Source organism: Mesocricetus auratus, unplaced genomic scaffold, assembly GCF_017639785.1.
Source record: "Mesocricetus auratus isolate SY011 unplaced genomic scaffold, BCM_Maur_2.0 Super-Scaffold_100018, whole genome shotgun sequence".
NCBI classification, from domain to species: domain Eukaryota; kingdom Metazoa; phylum Chordata; class Mammalia; order Rodentia; family Cricetidae; genus Mesocricetus; species Mesocricetus auratus.
In genome coordinates, this window is record NW_024429199.1 from 6598100 (window position 1) to 6614930 (window position 16831).

At 43.0% G+C, this 16831-nt stretch overlaps 1 protein-coding gene across 4 annotated transcripts in view; it reads right to left on the bottom strand.

Annotated features, from left to right (window-relative positions):
* Positions 1–461: 461 nt before the first annotated feature.
* Hs3st5 (heparan sulfate-glucosamine 3-sulfotransferase 5) overlaps positions 462–16831 on the bottom strand; it is a 256960-nt gene continuing 240590 nt past the window's right edge. For all 4 annotated transcript variants that reach the window (XM_005073265.4, XM_040728248.1, XM_040728246.1 and 1 more), the window contains 2 exons: positions 6768–6906; positions 462–2227 (listed from right to left, as the gene is read on the bottom strand). In XM_005073265.4, the coding sequence (XP_005073322.1) occupies positions 1294–2227; positions 6768–6874 (1041 nt within the window). In that variant the 5' untranslated portion in view covers positions 6875–6906 and the 3' untranslated portion in view covers positions 462–1293. The remainder of the gene's footprint in view (positions 2228–6767; positions 6907–16831) is intronic.

The following is a 16831-nucleotide window of genomic DNA, read 5'->3' on the forward strand; positions in this document are numbered from 1 at the left end:
GCAAGGATAGGCAGGACAGGCAGACAGAGAGTATAAATAGGAGAAAACAAGGAGGCAAGCATAGAGAGAACAAGGAGAGGGGGGATGTCAGGGGCCAGCCACCCAGCCACCCAGCCACCCAGCCACCCAGCCACCCAGCCACCCAGCCACCCTTCCAGCCACAGAGTAAGAAGGAAAGCAAGATATGCAGAAAAAATATAAAAGCAGAGAGAAAAGGCAGATGGATTAATTTAAATCAAGAACTAGCTAGCAACAAACCAAACTAAGATTGGGCATTTATAACTAAGAATAAGCCTCGGTGTGTGATTTATTTGGGAATTGGGTGGTGGGCCCCTCAAAAGCAAAATAATAAAAAACAGAACTACACACACACACACACACACACACACACACACACACACAGCTTACATGCTGGAGGCCAGCAGGGGGGTGCATACAGTAAAAGAAGTTTTTAAGAAAAGTTGCACATAGTGTAATTTTAATCCATTCCATTTTAAATACCACAATAAATTTAATTTTCACAATAAATTAAATAGGCATATTCAGTTTACAAAATAGAATTACTTAGTGTGAAACTGGTATTTACATCATTTACAGTATGTACAGGACATTTCTCTTTGTTGACATACACATGGAAGTAAAAGGTCTTGACTCGCCAGCTCGTGATTGACATGCTACAAATGACACCATGGTCCACACAAGGAAACGGTAGCGCAAAATCACCACAGGAAATTTGGAACAACGTCGATTTGATGAGATAAGACATTCTTTTAAATAATAAGAAAATAGCATATTCTATTTTCATGGCTCCAATCCAGTATCTGCATTAAAGAGCCAGCGTCACCTTAGGACCAAAACAAAGCAAAACAAAAACAAAGACGAAAAACTGTAAAACTGAATCCTCTACTTCCTGAAGCTTCGTAGCCATTGGTACGTTTTCACACATTCATCTTTTGGCTTAAATCTATGAAATGGCGGGTGACAAGTTCTGAATCAAAGGAAGACTAACTCTTGAGAACATCTGAAGTCACTTTCCCCAAGTCCCACCACCTCTGCTTTTCTTTCGTAAATAGCTTAAAAGATGCAACTATCCAGGCAGCAATTTCGTATTTATTTTTTTGTAAATTTTCAGTAGAAAAAGAACTGATCTTATATTTGGTCACACACTGCACATGTACAAGTATTCATGGAAAAATGAATTGGGTAGCTGTGTCTGGGAAAGTGCATATTTTAATCTAGAGGAGACACCATGTGTCTCTGTGTACAACACATGGTGTTGTACGACGTATTATTTTAGGGCCAGTTCAATGTCCTCCCAGTGATCTGGTAAAATTTTTGATTAAAGGGATGAAAGAATTTGCGCAATTTGGTAACGACGGAGGGGTCTACCTCTGGATGGATGCGCCCCTTGCTGCCCGCCAGGCACTTATTAAAGATAATGTTAAATCTCAAACAGTAAAACCCTCTGGTAGCATTGAAATATAAATTGTACTGACTTATCCTCGGAGGAAGGTTTAAGAACTTCTCCACGAGCTGTAGTTCCGGCAGAGGCTCGGTGATGAGACGGTCTCCATCCACGATGTGGAACTGTTCAATTGGGAAGTACTTCAGCCAGCGCTCCAGATGCTTTGTGTAGATGCTGGTCCTAACCGCCTTGTATTTCGTGTTCACCTCGCAGGTATTAGGGTCTATGGCTAGCTTCTCAAACTTATAGTAGGTTTTGTTCTTCCTCTCCTTCCCCTCTAGCACCTGAGTGTAATCAGAAATCGCTCGTGTGGTCGGCTCCCTGACAATGATCAACAGCTTGATGGATGAGTTCATTTTGTAAATCCTTTCCGGAACCTCTTCTGTGATGAAATAGGCCGGGCTCTTTTCAATTGTGATTTGCTGAGGGTAGGAAAAAGGCATCTTTTTCCTGTACCACTCAATACCCTTGGCATAGTTCTCATCATTGTCAAAGAAGTGGATCTCTTGAGAAGCTTTGACCACTGCAGGATGCAGGTTCAACATCTCTAGCAGGGCCCTGGTGCCCCCTTTCCGCACCCCGATGATAATGGCTTTGGGGAGCTGCTGGACCAGGTCATGGAGGTGAGCCTGTTCCTTGGAAGAGTTGCCCTTCCGGAATTCATGCAGCAGACCTCTCTTAAACTGCAGGGCTCGGAGTGGCAACTCAGCCTGACTGTGGGCGCCTCCAAATCGGCTTTCAACAGGGCAAATGGGCTGGAGCCTGCAAGCCAAAGGGAGGCACTGTGAGGAACTCATCACTACTAAATTTACCATTGTTTTGCATCTGCACCCAGACTCAGATTATACATGCAAAAATAAAGCCACTGCGTCCTCGGCTGCTGTAATCCATAATGAACATATGTTTGGGAAATTTTATGTTAAGCAACCCCTATTCAGTGGAGCACACATAATTGATGGGATTTTTTTATTGGTGCTCCTTAAAATTTTTATTCACCAAGCACTTAATTGACTACGGCGTGTACTTATGCTCACAGTACAGGATAGACAAGTGACACCAGCCATACTAATAGTTTTTCAACAGCTCACCGGTTAAAATCATTTAGAAAATTGGGAAGGCAGAAGATTATAATCTTCAGCTAGGATGCTGAAGGGCAAAGAGGAGATCATTTATTTCAGGCATCATGGAGTATTGCTTTTTCCTCCCTCCCTTCCTCCCTCCCTCCCCCTCCCTTCTCCCTTCCTTTCTCCTTTCCTTCCTTCCTTCCCTCCCCCTTCTCTCTTTCTTCTTTTCCTTTGGCAGCCTAGCATCATGCACATGGCTCTTTAACATTCGTGAGATATAATCTGAGAGTGGTCTCCTGTCCTTGCCCTTGGTTCTGAGCAACACTGTCATGCAGAACTCCAGTCTTGGTCCTTGCTGAAAGTTTTTTTGTAAGAATTTCTGCTCTGTGGCCTTGGGGATAGGCAGAGGAATGCTCTACTTCTGATTCTCTTTCCATTTCTATCTAAAAAGGTCAAGATTACACTTTCATTTTACTGATTGTAAGAACAATCTCAAGCATCAACATTCTGTGTATGACCCACCAAACCTATGACAAGAAATCTGAAAGAAATACTTTGATGGGGCCAGAAATCCCAGATTCTCATCAACATGCAATTTAAATCAAGGACTAGAGTTTCTAAGATAAGGAATGCAATAGTTACAGCCAGGGAGGATGGACAACCATTTATGTTTTTCTGGGAGAGAAAGATATGGTAATAGTGACAATGATATTAGAACAAAATGATTACTTTATCATGGCCTCTGTATATGGTTAGAAAACTGTGTTTACCTTTATACATAATATGATGATAAACTGAAAATTCATTATAATCAATGAGCCAACTAGGTTGATCCAGGAAGTCTTTTAAGGCTTCTTGGTTAAAGGGGATAACACTAGTCAAAATGACTATTAAATTATTTCTTCCAGATGAAATTATTTCTTCCAGATGAAATTTTTCTAGTGACTCCAGTAATTTGGAATCTCTCTCCCTCCCTGTGGCACTGAGGCAGTCTCTTGCTTCCCCAAGAGGCACCATTGCATCTTCAAGCCATGCTCAACTGATTGTGTAGAAACTAGGGGAATGGTATTGGGTTTTCTGTTTATCTAGGTCTGTATCATAATCTTTAACAAAAATAGACATCTATTAATTTTTGTAACATGTATTCTATGATTGTTGAAACAACTCATACTCCTTTCAGAAAGTTGAAAATATTTGATCTATTGTAAAAACAATATTCTATCACTGTTTTTGTTAGGGTTCCTTTTGCTGTGATAAAACACCCATAGCCCAAATCAAGTTTGGAGAGGAAAGGATTTATTCAGCTTACAGTCCCATATCACAATCCATCATATACATGGTAACCCCAAGAAGGTGAATGGGACAGGATCTCCTGAGTGCATTGGGAGCACGAAGGGAGGGGAGAGGGAGAGGGGAGAAAGAGAGGGGGGAAAAGAGGAGGAGAGAGTAGGACATGGGGGAGCAGGAAGGTTGAGTTGGGGGAAGAATAGAGGAGAGCAGGATGAGAATACCATACTGGAGCCATTGTAGGTTTGAGGAGAGATCTGGCACTAGGGAGATTTTCAGAGAGCTACAAAGATGACACCAACTAGTAAACTAAGCAATAGTGGAGGCTACCTTAAATGCCCTTCCCCTATAATGAGATTGATGACTACCTTATATGCCATCCTAGAGCCTTCATCCAGTGGCTGATAGAAGCAGAGGCAGATACCCACAGCTAAATACTGAGCTGAACTCCTGGAAACCAGTTGTAGAGAGGGAGTAGTGATGAGCTGATGGGAGATATCATTCTGTAAATATGTCTCTCTTATTGGTTGATGAATAAAGCACTGTTGGCCAATAGGGAAGCAAGGTAGGTGGACTAGGAGTCGAGGATTATTCTGGGTAATGTAGTCAAGAGTAGAGAGTCACCATGTGATCTCAGGAAGAGAGGACTCATGAGTCTGTGTCCTCGGTAAGGTAAGAAAGACCTTGAAAAATATATAGATTAGTAATTATGAGTTAATAATTAAGTCAGAGCTAGCCAATGAGAAACCATAGCACATGGCCATCAGCTTCATAATTAATATAGAGTCCTGTGTGTTCGTTTGGGACTGACATGGCTCTGGGACCAGTCTGGCAGAAAGAATGTATGCTACAATGAGCAAAGGGGTCAAGACAGGTTTGGAGGAACCCACAGAGACAGCTGAACAAGGGGGACCTCTTGGACCCCAGACTGATAGCTGAGAGGCCAGCATGGGACTGATCCAGACCCTCCGAATGTGGGTGTCAGTGAGGATGCCTAGGCAATCTATGGGGCCTCGGGTAGTAGATCAGTATTTGTCTCTGACATATGAATGGACTTTGGAAGCTCATTTCACATGAAGGGATGCTCTCTCAGTCTGGACTCTTGGGGGAGGGCCTAGGCCCTGCTCTGGATATATGACAGACTTTGGAGATTCCCCCATGGAGGGCCTAACCGTCCCTGGGGTGGGGAGGAGGATGGGATGGGGATTGGAAGATTGGTGGGGGGTGGGGGGAAGGAGGGGAGGGAAAGGGAGCTGGGATTGACATGGAAGCAAGTTTTTTTCTAATTTAAATAAAAAAATAAAAAAAGATTTAGTTCTCTTGCTTGACCCTGGGTTCAAATATTGACAAGAGCATCTCTAGGAGTGATTGAGCTGGAATGAAACTCCCTTTGTCTAGAAAAGGCTGCCTTTCTTCTGAACTTCCTTCTTCTTTCTACTTCCTACCCTGGAAGATCAAACTCTATAGGACAATTGCTTTCTGTACTCCCCACGTCAAGACAGCATGCAAATTTAGGAGAAAATATCTCACTCCCCTTCTCCCTGAAGGCTAGTTTTAAGGTTTCGAGACCCAAAGCAGAATTTCAACATTGGTAGAGTCAAGGGAAATAACCTCAGCCTTCCACCTGGAAAGCAATCTCCAGTTACTAAGGGTAAGCCTAAAGAAGCCCCTATTATCTTCAGACCTAATCTGTTCAAAATCTTAAGCAACGGATTGTGAGAAAGGCCACCAAATGCTGGAATTTCTTATACACATCATCCCATAAATGAGCTGAGAAAACTGGAGATAAAAACACTACCACCTTATTGATAAATGTGTTCATAACTATAAGACTAATAACTCAATAAAATGTCAATGATTGGCAACTAAAGTTGTTGGGAAGACTTCAAAAGCTCTGTTGTAGCCAAAATAGGTCAAATGTTGTTACTTCAAGGCTATTCACTATTAAATGACATGCCAACAGTAAAAACTGGAATGCAGCACTGAGTGATAAGCTCTTCAGTACAATTACAAAGTGGGAAGAGTTTTGAACTGAAAAACAACAATAGTTTTCATGGACACTGACTGATCATTGCTAAATTATTTTAAAACATCTGAATGATGGGATACTGTGAAGAAAACTGAAGCTATTTTCATTTTAAAATGTGGATTTGTGTTCATTGACTTTGAGAGCTCAATAGGACAAAGAATCTAGTCTTTCACTATAAGAATTAATTTAAAGGGGGAAAAGAGCAGTTCCTTATTTCAGAAATTAAGTCATCAGCATTTACCTGTCACCCTGACCGTAGAACCACCAAGGAGCATCTTAGGGACACTCAGCTGTCATGATTGGGACTCCAGAAGGCCTAGCACCTTTCAAGGGTTTGCCTATTAAGAGCCAAACTCCAACTTGGAAATTTCCTCTCCATGGATTTCCCAGTGACTTCTGGGCAATCATTCTGTGTGACAGCATCCTTGTTGGGTGCCCAAGAGCCAGAGATAATTAACAGTTTAAAATCCATGCCTGTAGCTATGTTTCCAGGGCAGGGGATTGCAAACTTGATGAGCTTCTTTACTGGTGCATACATAATTGTCCACTCATAAATTTCAAAATGCAGAAACGTAGTCCTATTAATACCGTGACATAATGGCTGAAGGTCAGCACCACACCACATTAGGCTGTAATCAGTAGCAGCATTATTTATTTATTTTTCTAAGTACCCAACTTTATGCCTTCTCTGAGAACAAGGGTCAGTGTTCTCAGAATACAGATGGATTTGGATGAAGCATCTTGGTATTTTGCTGTGTGTAACTTGTACCTATAAGGTCTTAATGAATAAAAATCAACTGCACGGAAAAGTGTGTTTCTTGAGAACCTTGAGGGACAAAAACAAATGGATTTATAGCCCAAGGAAGTTCACATCAGCAGATACATAAGGCTACAAGAGTAGAGCATATATTTAACCACCTACCTATCCAAGCTCCCAACTCTGGCAACTAGATACAGCAGGCTCCCAACGGCAAGGCTTCCCAGTACCAGGAGCTTCTGTCTCAGCCACACCTGCTGTTTGAATAGCATGGCCCTCCATCAACCTTCAGGACTGCCACAGCCTGAGAACAGAGAGAAGGTGCCTGTTAGCAGTTGTCATAATGTCAACCAGAGGTGGAGACAGGTGATTAAGTAACAAAGATATTATACACCAACATTGGCAGGTTTCATGGTGTAATTGATTTTAGTAAAACTTACCTTTTTAAAAAAAAACATGGCCAGTGCTATAAGATCAACTATTAATTATGTGGGGGAAATTATAAAAAAAATTCTCTGTCTTCAAGAATTTCTGAAGTACATAAAAATTCATACATACACACACAGAGAGACAGACAGAGTGTAGGTCACCCAAAGAATATGGAGCAAATGAGTAGCCTGAACTGGAAAACTTCATTTAGAATAACATCATGAATGCTGAAATTCTGGCTTAGTATATGGCCATTTTGGGCATAACAATGGCATCTCTAGTTGATACCTCTTTGCTTTGCTTTGGTTGTGAATGGAGCAAAAGGGCAGGACTATCAGTGGTGAGTGTCCAGCCTGCCTCCAAGGAGCTTTCTGTGTGCCTTCACGTCTCCTCTCTGTACAGGATGATGGAAACACACCTGGACTATGTGGTCGCACTGTGTCCAGGGACCAGGCTCCCAGGGAAACTGAGTAGGTCGGGTTGTACCAGGCTTGCTTTTACCTCACCAAAGAACTTTACCTGGAAGCTTCTCCTCTTCCATACCAGAAGTGTAGTGTAAGGCTTTACTTGTACCGTTATTACATTCCGGAGGAAAAAAAATGTGAGCTCCCGATTCAGACTTCTTATTAAAAATAAATCCAATTCCCTTTCAAGATACTATTGTTTGCTTCTTATTGCAAGTTAAAATAGTAACCTGAGAAGATGGGAGCAGAACCCTGGCAGGAAAAGATCTCACTGCAAAGGTATCTGCAGTTTGTTATGTGACGATTCCTGCCATGCAGAAGGGAAATGCTGGGTTGTCAGGCGGACCTATACTTTCATCTATCAAGAAACTGCTGAGAGCCAATAGCATTGTCTACTGTTAGAGTAGGCACACAGAGATTTCAAAAATGTCCCCAAAGAGTTTCAGATCCTGTGATTAGAGAATCATGGAAGAACCAGAGAACACAACCCATGTCTCAATAATGTGTGAATAAATGTTGGTGAGGAAATTTAAGGAAAACACCAGAGAAGATGGGCTCCATAAAAATTCAGTTTTCATCTACCAAGGGGATTGTAGGAAGTCATCCAAACAGAGGTGATAAGAGCAGATAAAGGAGCCCACCCATGTGCTTGGTTCTGTGCTAAGTGTTACAGAGAATCTCCAGCAACTAAACAGACACAGGGCTTGCCCACTTGGGATCTACACTCTAGTGTAAAAGTCAGATGGTAAGTCAGTAAACCTATATAGGATTAAAAGGTAATTACAAATGATATTAAATGTTACAAAGGAAAATCACTGGAGAAAAGAAGTAGCAGGGCGTTTATGCTCTCCCTGGATGAGGAAGAGTTGAGTGATATGCTGGGGAGGATAGCAAGGGGGCAGAAGGCAAGGTGGGAGAGAGGCAGATGAACCATCCTGCGTGGGAGCTGGAGTAGGAGAAGACTGACTGTTGTGAGTAGTTATGCTTTGCAATCTTACAAATAAAGCTTGCCTGAAGATTAAAGTGCAGAGCTACGCCACTACTTAGTTACACACCCAATTAAGAGCCAAGTCAATAGTTAGCTTCACACACACACACCAAGACACTAGTTAGCCACATACAATAAACCACTAGTTAGCCATAGAGGAAAGGCAGTGGTGGCCACACCTTTACTCCCAGAATTCAGGAGACAGAGGCAAATGGGTCTCCATGAGTTCAAGGCCACTCGATCTTTATGGGCAACACAACTAAACTAGATAGAGAGTTAATGATATTTTAGTAATGGTTTATTAGAGCAGTTGTGATGGTTAATTTTGGTTGTTGAGTTGATTGGGTTTGATTTTAAATAAGAGACAAGGCTGTGGGAAATGTGTGAGGACATTTCCTGGAAGGACTGGCAGATGGGGAGGGAAGATTTTCCCTTTTGGGATGGCAGCACCTTCTGGAGCAGTTCAGATAGAAAGAGGCCTGAGTGAGAGGCAGTGCTGTTTTTGCCTGCCTGCTTTCACTCCTGCTGGCTTTTGCCGACTTCACTGACGTTGGCACCCAGCTCCTTCAGCCTTCCAATTCTGACTGAAGACAAGTGTCTCTCCAGGACTCCACTAGACTGTCAGCACCAGATGGGGAATCTGAGGCACCCAGTCTCATGGCCTGAGCAGCTCCCAGGACCCTATAGATCTTCCTTGCCTTGAGAACTAAAGGTTCTCAGCCTCTATAGTGTGCAGATAACTATTGTTGGAATGCCCAGCTTGTATTGTGCAAGCCAATCTAATAATCCATATTCTGTCTATCAGTGCTACTCCTCTAGAAAATGCTGGCTAAAACCCTGTTATATTGGTAACAGGTAATTTATAACGATTTTAAATGTTTGTACTGTATTTTTATGGGCCTACGGTGATATTTAGGTCCCTACATGTTTTTAATCTCTCAGTGACTCATTTTGTGTTTCAAGAACAGCAGTTACAGTTTCTCCCGACCAGCAAAACTTCCACCGACATGGTGTATTAGCTTAACACAGCTGAGTATCTACAAGAGAGTACGTGGCCAGAAACGACAAGCTGTAGAGACATCTGGCTGTTTCAGTAAAGCAGCACTCAGCAAAGAAAGAAACAATTCCCAAGCTACAAGAAAGATATGAGGGGGTTCAGAAATAATAATGATACAGATATGTTCAAGTTTTGCTCAAAGGCTTGGAGACACGGGTCCCGGAAGCCCCTGGCAGCAGTAACAACAATAATGGGAATGATAGCAACAGAGTTCATTAAAGCAGCTGAACTTCTGCGGCAGAATTACTCCTGGAAAATCATAGCCCTCTTTTGAGTACTAGCTCAGTCTTCCTAGTAAACAGCCTTTGGAGGCAGGCAAGACGCGCTGTCTATGGGCACCAGCCTCTGTTCTGTTCACATTTATTTTCCGTCGTAATGCAGCAGACTTGTAAAGTACAAGCTGTTTTATTTTATTTTTTTGGATGGATAATGAGGAACAGAGAGATGTGTAGATTACTTACCCAGGGGCGTGTGCTAGTGCACGCAGAGGGAGAATTTAAATTCAGAGCTATGTGGCTTCAAAGGACAGGGCTCCTTGACTGTAGCACTACTAAAATCCCCCAGATGCTCACCCGTGAGACTCTTGGTAAGCACGTATTCACTGATGGACCAGTGCAGACAAAACGAATCTCCCCTAATGATATAACTTGTCCTTGTAACCACAGGTAGAGGATGAAGAGGCAGACAAACCGAAGAAAAAGTTTCTATGGAAAGGGAAACAACTGTGTGGTTTCAACCCTAACAAAAGGGGAAGACGAGGTGGCAAGCAACTGAAAGGGAGGAAGGTTGGGAAGTGACGGCAGTCGAGTCAATGGGAGACAGCACTTTGTGGCTGTTAGGGACCTCCTCATTCACCACCACTCAGAATGCACTCACCAGAGCCATGAGACCTTCATCTACACTCTTTCTAGTCCCTATGAAAGATTTTAGAGTTGATGATGAAAATACTGATTTTGACTGCCATCTGTCCCTGACTCAGGTTGTCACGTGCTGGCCTGGTGAAACCTGCTTAGTACCTTTATATTATCACCCTGTCCCATTGTCCCCTCTCCAGTGCTTCCCCTGAGTACTATAGCCCATGACTCCCCATCTGTCCACCAGCTTGTCCTAGAAGAAGCCTTGGAGTTCATCAGCCTTGGTTTTTTAACTCAGTGCACTTGGTCCCATCTTTAGTGCACTGTCATCTGTCACTGCTGTTGCTCAGGTCACTGTCTCTCTTAAACTAACCATTATGGTCTCCTAAGTGGCCTCCTACTATTAGTTTTGCTTTTGCCTCAATTTGTTCTCCACTCTGATGCCAGATGGATCTTCGCAAATGGGAATGTGATCTAGTCGCCTCCAGGGCTAATCCTCTCTAATGGGTCCCCATCAGTGAGGTGGTTTTAAAGGATCCTTCACCCCTTTCCACCTCACCACCCCCCAAATCTACACTTAGTAATTTCAGCACAAAGAACAGCTTGCCATTCTTCTGAATTGGGCGTGGTCCATGTGGTTTTAAGTTCTTTCTTTTGAGGTTCTTATAGCCCCCCCAAACAGTAACTCAGAGCTCTGTGGGGAGTACAGGAGCCTTCACTGCCAGGCTAATGCTCCCTCTGTCTCTCTTGGTCTTATGTTCTCCTCTTAGTTCCTTAGGAGTCTTTCTGATAATCCAGGGAGAACTGAGATGTTTTTTTCTGTACACCCCCACAGCATCCACCCCAGAATTCTCCTTAACTCAAAATGGCTGGCTTGTGGGTCCTCCCATAATGTCAGCCTCACCGGATTGAGTTTGTGTTTTCATTATTGAATTACCATCAGCACTTAGGGTCGCAGATGCTCTGCAAACAATTGCTGAATAATCAAGTCAGTCAGATGGGATGGACTTTAATATCCTGAAAGCTGTGACACCTGGGCGCCTCCTCTCTTTAACCAGATTGAAATACTTCCTCTTTGCGTGGTGTTTGCAGGCTCATCGCGTGCTGAGTGTCTGAAAGTGACCTCATTTTCCTGCCTCATTGAGAAAACCTGGGCGCTTATGTATTCTTTGTCTGGATTCAGCAGTTGTTAACATTTTGCTATATATCTGCTTTACGTCCTACTTTTTGCTATGTAAACACGTGTTAATCTTACTGAACCACTTGAAAGTAAGTGGAAGATAGCAGCCTTGTAGCGCCAGAAGGCCACATATGATGACCACAAAATCTGGAGTGGGGGGGCAGAGGCATTTGTGTCTCAGGGTCTTGGGGAGGTGAAGGGGTCCTATCAGAGCTTCAAACTGCCTACTCTACTAGCTGTAGGCTGCCAGCCTTAGGCTTCCTACAGCATTGCTCTGCCTTTCAGAGAAAGCTGCAATTCTACAGATCCCACCAGTAGAAATTGATGTAGCCCCACCTTTCTCTAAACTCAATTTGTGAACTTTGATGAGCTGTGTAACAAAAACAGACAAACGAAGAAATGAAGAAGGAATCCACACTGACAGAAGGAAGACAGAGAAAATAGTCCCACGAGAGTTCTTGTCAAATGTACTTTATCCCCTCCCCCTTTAAATTCCTTTAAAGAAAGAAAGCTGAGAAAGCAACTCCTTATTCTCACGTGAGTGGAGGAGGCGGCCATGCCCGTCCACTGCATCCGCTGGCATGCTACAATCGCTCCTATTTCGAGTCAGTTGCTGTGGGTGCCTGCGTCTGCATGTGTGTCTGCGTGTGTTTGTGTCTCTGTGTGTGCGTGTGTGTCTGCATCTATGTGCGTGTGTCTGCATGTCTCTGTGTGTGTCTCTGTTAGTGTCTGCATGTGTGTCTGCATGTGTGTAACTGTCTATGTGTATGTCTGTATGTGTATGTCTCTGTGTGTCTGTGTGCGTGTCTGTGTGCATGTCTGTGTATGTGCAGGTCAGATACAGACATGCAGTGTCTCAGCTCCTCTACATGCTATTTTTCTTGGATGTGGTCTCTCACTAAACCGGAACTCCCTGATTCAGCTAGACCAGAAGGTCAGAAAGCCCTAGGCATCCTCCTGTCTCCGCCTCCTCAGTGCTGAGATGATAGTGCTTTCGCTCTACTTGACTTTTTCACTTGGTGCTAGAGATCAAACTTGCTTTCTCATGCTTGTGTGGAAAGCACTTTATGGACATAGCCCTATTTCCTGCCCCCTGAAGTCATTATTAAAAATCAGATTATAGCCTGGTGAGGTTGCTTACAGCTGTCCCTGTAGAGGCAGAAGGATTGGTAATTAAAGTTCAGCCTGGGATACATATATTTAAAATTAAATAAATTGTAGAAGGCAATAAGAACCAAAATCTCATTGTTACCTGATTTTCTTGGTGCATCTCATAACTGTCTGTGCATTTGAAGTTAAGTCAATTGCTCTGTATGGGCAAATGCTGCCCATCTCTTTCCTGTACCACATACTGTAAATTCATCTTCACAGCTTAAAATTCCGTATTAGCCCATTGATGTTGCTAGTTTGAAAGCAGCAATGAAGGGATGATTCTTGCAACAGAGACTTGTAGAAACTCCAAGCTATCCTCCCTTACTGAGGTCAGCTTGAGTTTTTACCAGCATCAATATTACTTCTGCTTTTCATTGCTTCCGTCTTTCTGGAGACCTAATTTGCAAACATGTAGGGTGATGTGATACTGTTTGTTGGAAATGAGGCTGGACTGTCCTCTCTTTCCTCCCCTCTTAACTCGCTGTTGTCCTGACTTTCATTTCTAAGCCTCCTGTGATCCTTCTTCCTGTTCTTGTGATTCTTGGTCCTGGTCTTTCTCTGCCTCCTTCCATTTCCCCCCTACATTGCCACTGAATATGTTTTCTAAATAAAGATCTTAAAAAGCAAATGATGAAGAAGAATGGTTTTTAAATTATAGTAAAATAAATACATTATAAAACCTGTACTAGTAAAGCTAGAAATAAAATATACAGTTAGTTTGCATGCAAAATGATACTAAATCTCCTATTTATAATCTAACAGGCTAATATTATTAAATGTAAATATTCTTTAGTATTGTTAATATGCTTCAAAATTGGGGAGTTGGCTCATCAGATAAGAGTGCTTACTGTTATTTTAGAAGACCTAGGTTTGGTTCCCAGCAACCACATGGTGGCTCATATACATTTCTGAGTCTAATTCCAGGGCATCTGCTGCCCTCTTCTGGCCTCTGCAGACACCAGCTGTGCATTGGATGCACATACATACATGAAAGAAAACATCTATACACTCATAAAAAATACAAAAAAAAGAACAACCAAAAACAAAAGCAACAAAACACCTGCCCAAACGCTTTCTTTTTTATTACTGGGAGCGACTTTTCCTGAATGCCAAATCTACCTTGAGAACTGGGAGAGCTCCATCAAATATTGGTCTTGGATAACCGCATACGTGTCCAGGCATCAGCAAGCACCTACTAAGTATCTACTATGTGTCAGGCTCTGCAACGGACAGAAATAATGTGGATTTTGGAAGCTGGATCAGTGGGTAAGGAGCTTGCTGCACAGGCATGAGGACTTGAGTCTAGACTCCCAGCATCCACAGGTGGGGTATCTGTCTGTTACCCTAGTGTTAGGGATGCAAGCCCAGGCAGATTCCAGGGGCTTGGTGGCCAGCAAGATTATCCTAAGCAGTGAGTTCCAGGTTAAATGAGAAACTGTGCTTCGAAAAATAAGGTAGACAGTGACAGGGGACATCCCAGACGTTAATCCCTGCCATCTATGCATGTACCTGTGCATACAATTGCGCTCGTGTGTATACCCACACTTCCCCTGGAGAGACAGGGAATAAGAGGACAGATTCTGCTCCACTGCTGTGCTCTAGTCCCCAAGGTCAACCCTTGATGTAAGCATGAGGAAACAGCATCTTCTGCTGCATGCAGACACAGACACTTTTAGACTGGCAATAAAGGGAGGGTCTCCTAGGTCAGGGGCTGCTGGATCTGCACGTTAGCCTTTTTCCTGCACCTTACCTCCTCTTTGAAGAGGTGCTGCCTCTTACCCAAGCAAGCAGCTACCATGGTCTTCCCTCAACTCATCTCTAGAGAACTTCTTGTGAAGTAAAGATTGTACTGGGCACAGTTAGATAAGGTTCTGACAATTGACAGATATGGGCTGTGACCTGGGCACACACAGGGGATTCTCATCTATATGAAGGGTGGATCTTTTCTGGAACAAGGACCTCAGTGTTTTCTGTTTGTCCTAAGTCCCACATTTGGTTAAGTGCATCCTTTTTCACAGCGATGCTTCCTTCTTTCTCTCATATGCGACTTTGAAAGGCACACGGCTGTAGCTCTATCACATAGGCACACGTCTGCCTCCCCTTACAGAGCTGGAATCCCATTCCCCAGTGTTTCCCAATCTTAGTTCTGTGATCTTACCTGTGGCTCATTGCTTTCTTGGGTAGCCAACAGTGGGGATGGTGTTGGAATTTGCCCATAGGAAGAGAAGCAGTGAGGTTTCCTATATATGCACACTTTACAGTAAGACTATGTGCCAGTGAGGTTAGTACACACACACACACACACACACACAGAGAGAGAGAGAGAGAGAGAGAGAGAGAGAGAGAGAGAGAGAGAGAGAGAGAGAGAGAGAGAGAGAGAGAGAGAGAGAGAGAGTTCCGTTGCCACAAATCATCATGGGAATTACTGTGAGAGAAGAGGGAAGTAACTATCAGATAAATAAGAAAGCAAGCGGAGAAAGCTATCTCTGGAATTGCTATTTCCTGTTTTCTTCAAGAAAAAAAATCCAGAAGCTAGAAATGTATTATCTACTTCCTGTGTGATTTTGAATAAGTTGCTTCAATCCTTTCACCTCCCTAATCTTTCACTTAAGAAACACCGGACTTGAAAAAGAGGGACACATTCAGCAGTCCTTTCTTGGCCTGAAATTCTTTTTTATTCCAAGAGATTTTATCAGCTTAGCTTGCACTGCCTGCTCCCGTAATGAGACAGAGATACACTAGAAAGTTAGCAACTGCAAAACGAGGGGTGGAATTCGTGCCTGAGGTCATCTTCAATTTTTAATATCTTATTACCCCTCAGTTTTAAACAGAAGTAGCCTCGTTAGAGACGGCTCTGCCACATCACACTGCCTATTATTGTGGAAAATAATCGTCTGCTCTTAAGACACGGACTCTCTTTGAAAAGATAGCGACACTCCAGAAAGATCTGCTGATTAGCTTTCAATTTGCCCTGCTGTCAGGAGCCCACTGGAAGCATATTCTGAGGAAATTAGCTGAGGGCAGTGAGGAAAGGCGGTCACAAAAATTTGCTTTTACTCTATTGTGAAAAGCAAATAAGAGTGTGGTGATGAGGAGAAAAGCACATTCAGGAGCACCAGAGCAGGCCAGGGAGGCTATGCTTGGCTTCAAGGCCATGTGCAGGTCCCAATGGGTGCCACTGGTTAATAGCTGAAGCAGAAAATATCTCAGTGAGGATTCTCATAGTTGCTCCATTAAATGGACAAGGAGACTTTCAGCTCTTTCTTCAGTTAGCCACGAAGTGGTCAAAGTTAAAAATGTAAAGATAAAGACTTCCACCATAACATTAGTGCTGTGCTGTGCGGAACAGCTCTGAGCATGTTCCAGCTTTTCAAATGGTTCTCAATTCCACTCAGCATCTGATACCGCACATCCATTATTTATCTCACCTCCCATCATCATGTTTTCATGAGTTGTCTGTGGGCTCTGTCTGAAGCAGGGTACCGATGTTGCATTTGTAATGACCAAGCTTAAAGGGGGCAGCTCCTTGTGCAGGAGTCTCATTTAGTAGAAAGGGAGGGAAACAGAATTCCATCTTGGCCCGGAATCCCAATCTCAGGGGTTCCCTGGCATATGCTAGGGATGTCTATGTCGCTTTTCAAGCTGCATTTTCCTGGACTTTCACACCAGGGAGATGATGAACACGCAGTGCTGTATTCTTCATCGGCTACTTGAAGCAGCCCAGGCTGGCTTGAGTATTGCACTCATGTCCACACAGCTCATACCTGGCAGAGCTCACAAGAGAATCTGGCTGTTCTTACCATTAGTGTCTATGAGGGAAAAATAAATCACTTTTCTGTGAAGATTGGGCCTTGAATTTTAATTCTAAGATTCAGACCCCCTATTAGTGCAAATTTAATCCTGAAATAATATAAATTTTGAGAGAGAGCACTAAAACAAAATTTATTAACATATGGGGATTAGAAAAGATGAAAGATATGTAAATTAATTTTGAATTATCAAGTGTTGTTTGTTTTTTCTTCTCTCTCTCTCTGACTGGATCAGTAGTTTCTCTCAGAAAGACATTCTCACAGACTGAAAAGGATTATAAATACACTTACGGAGA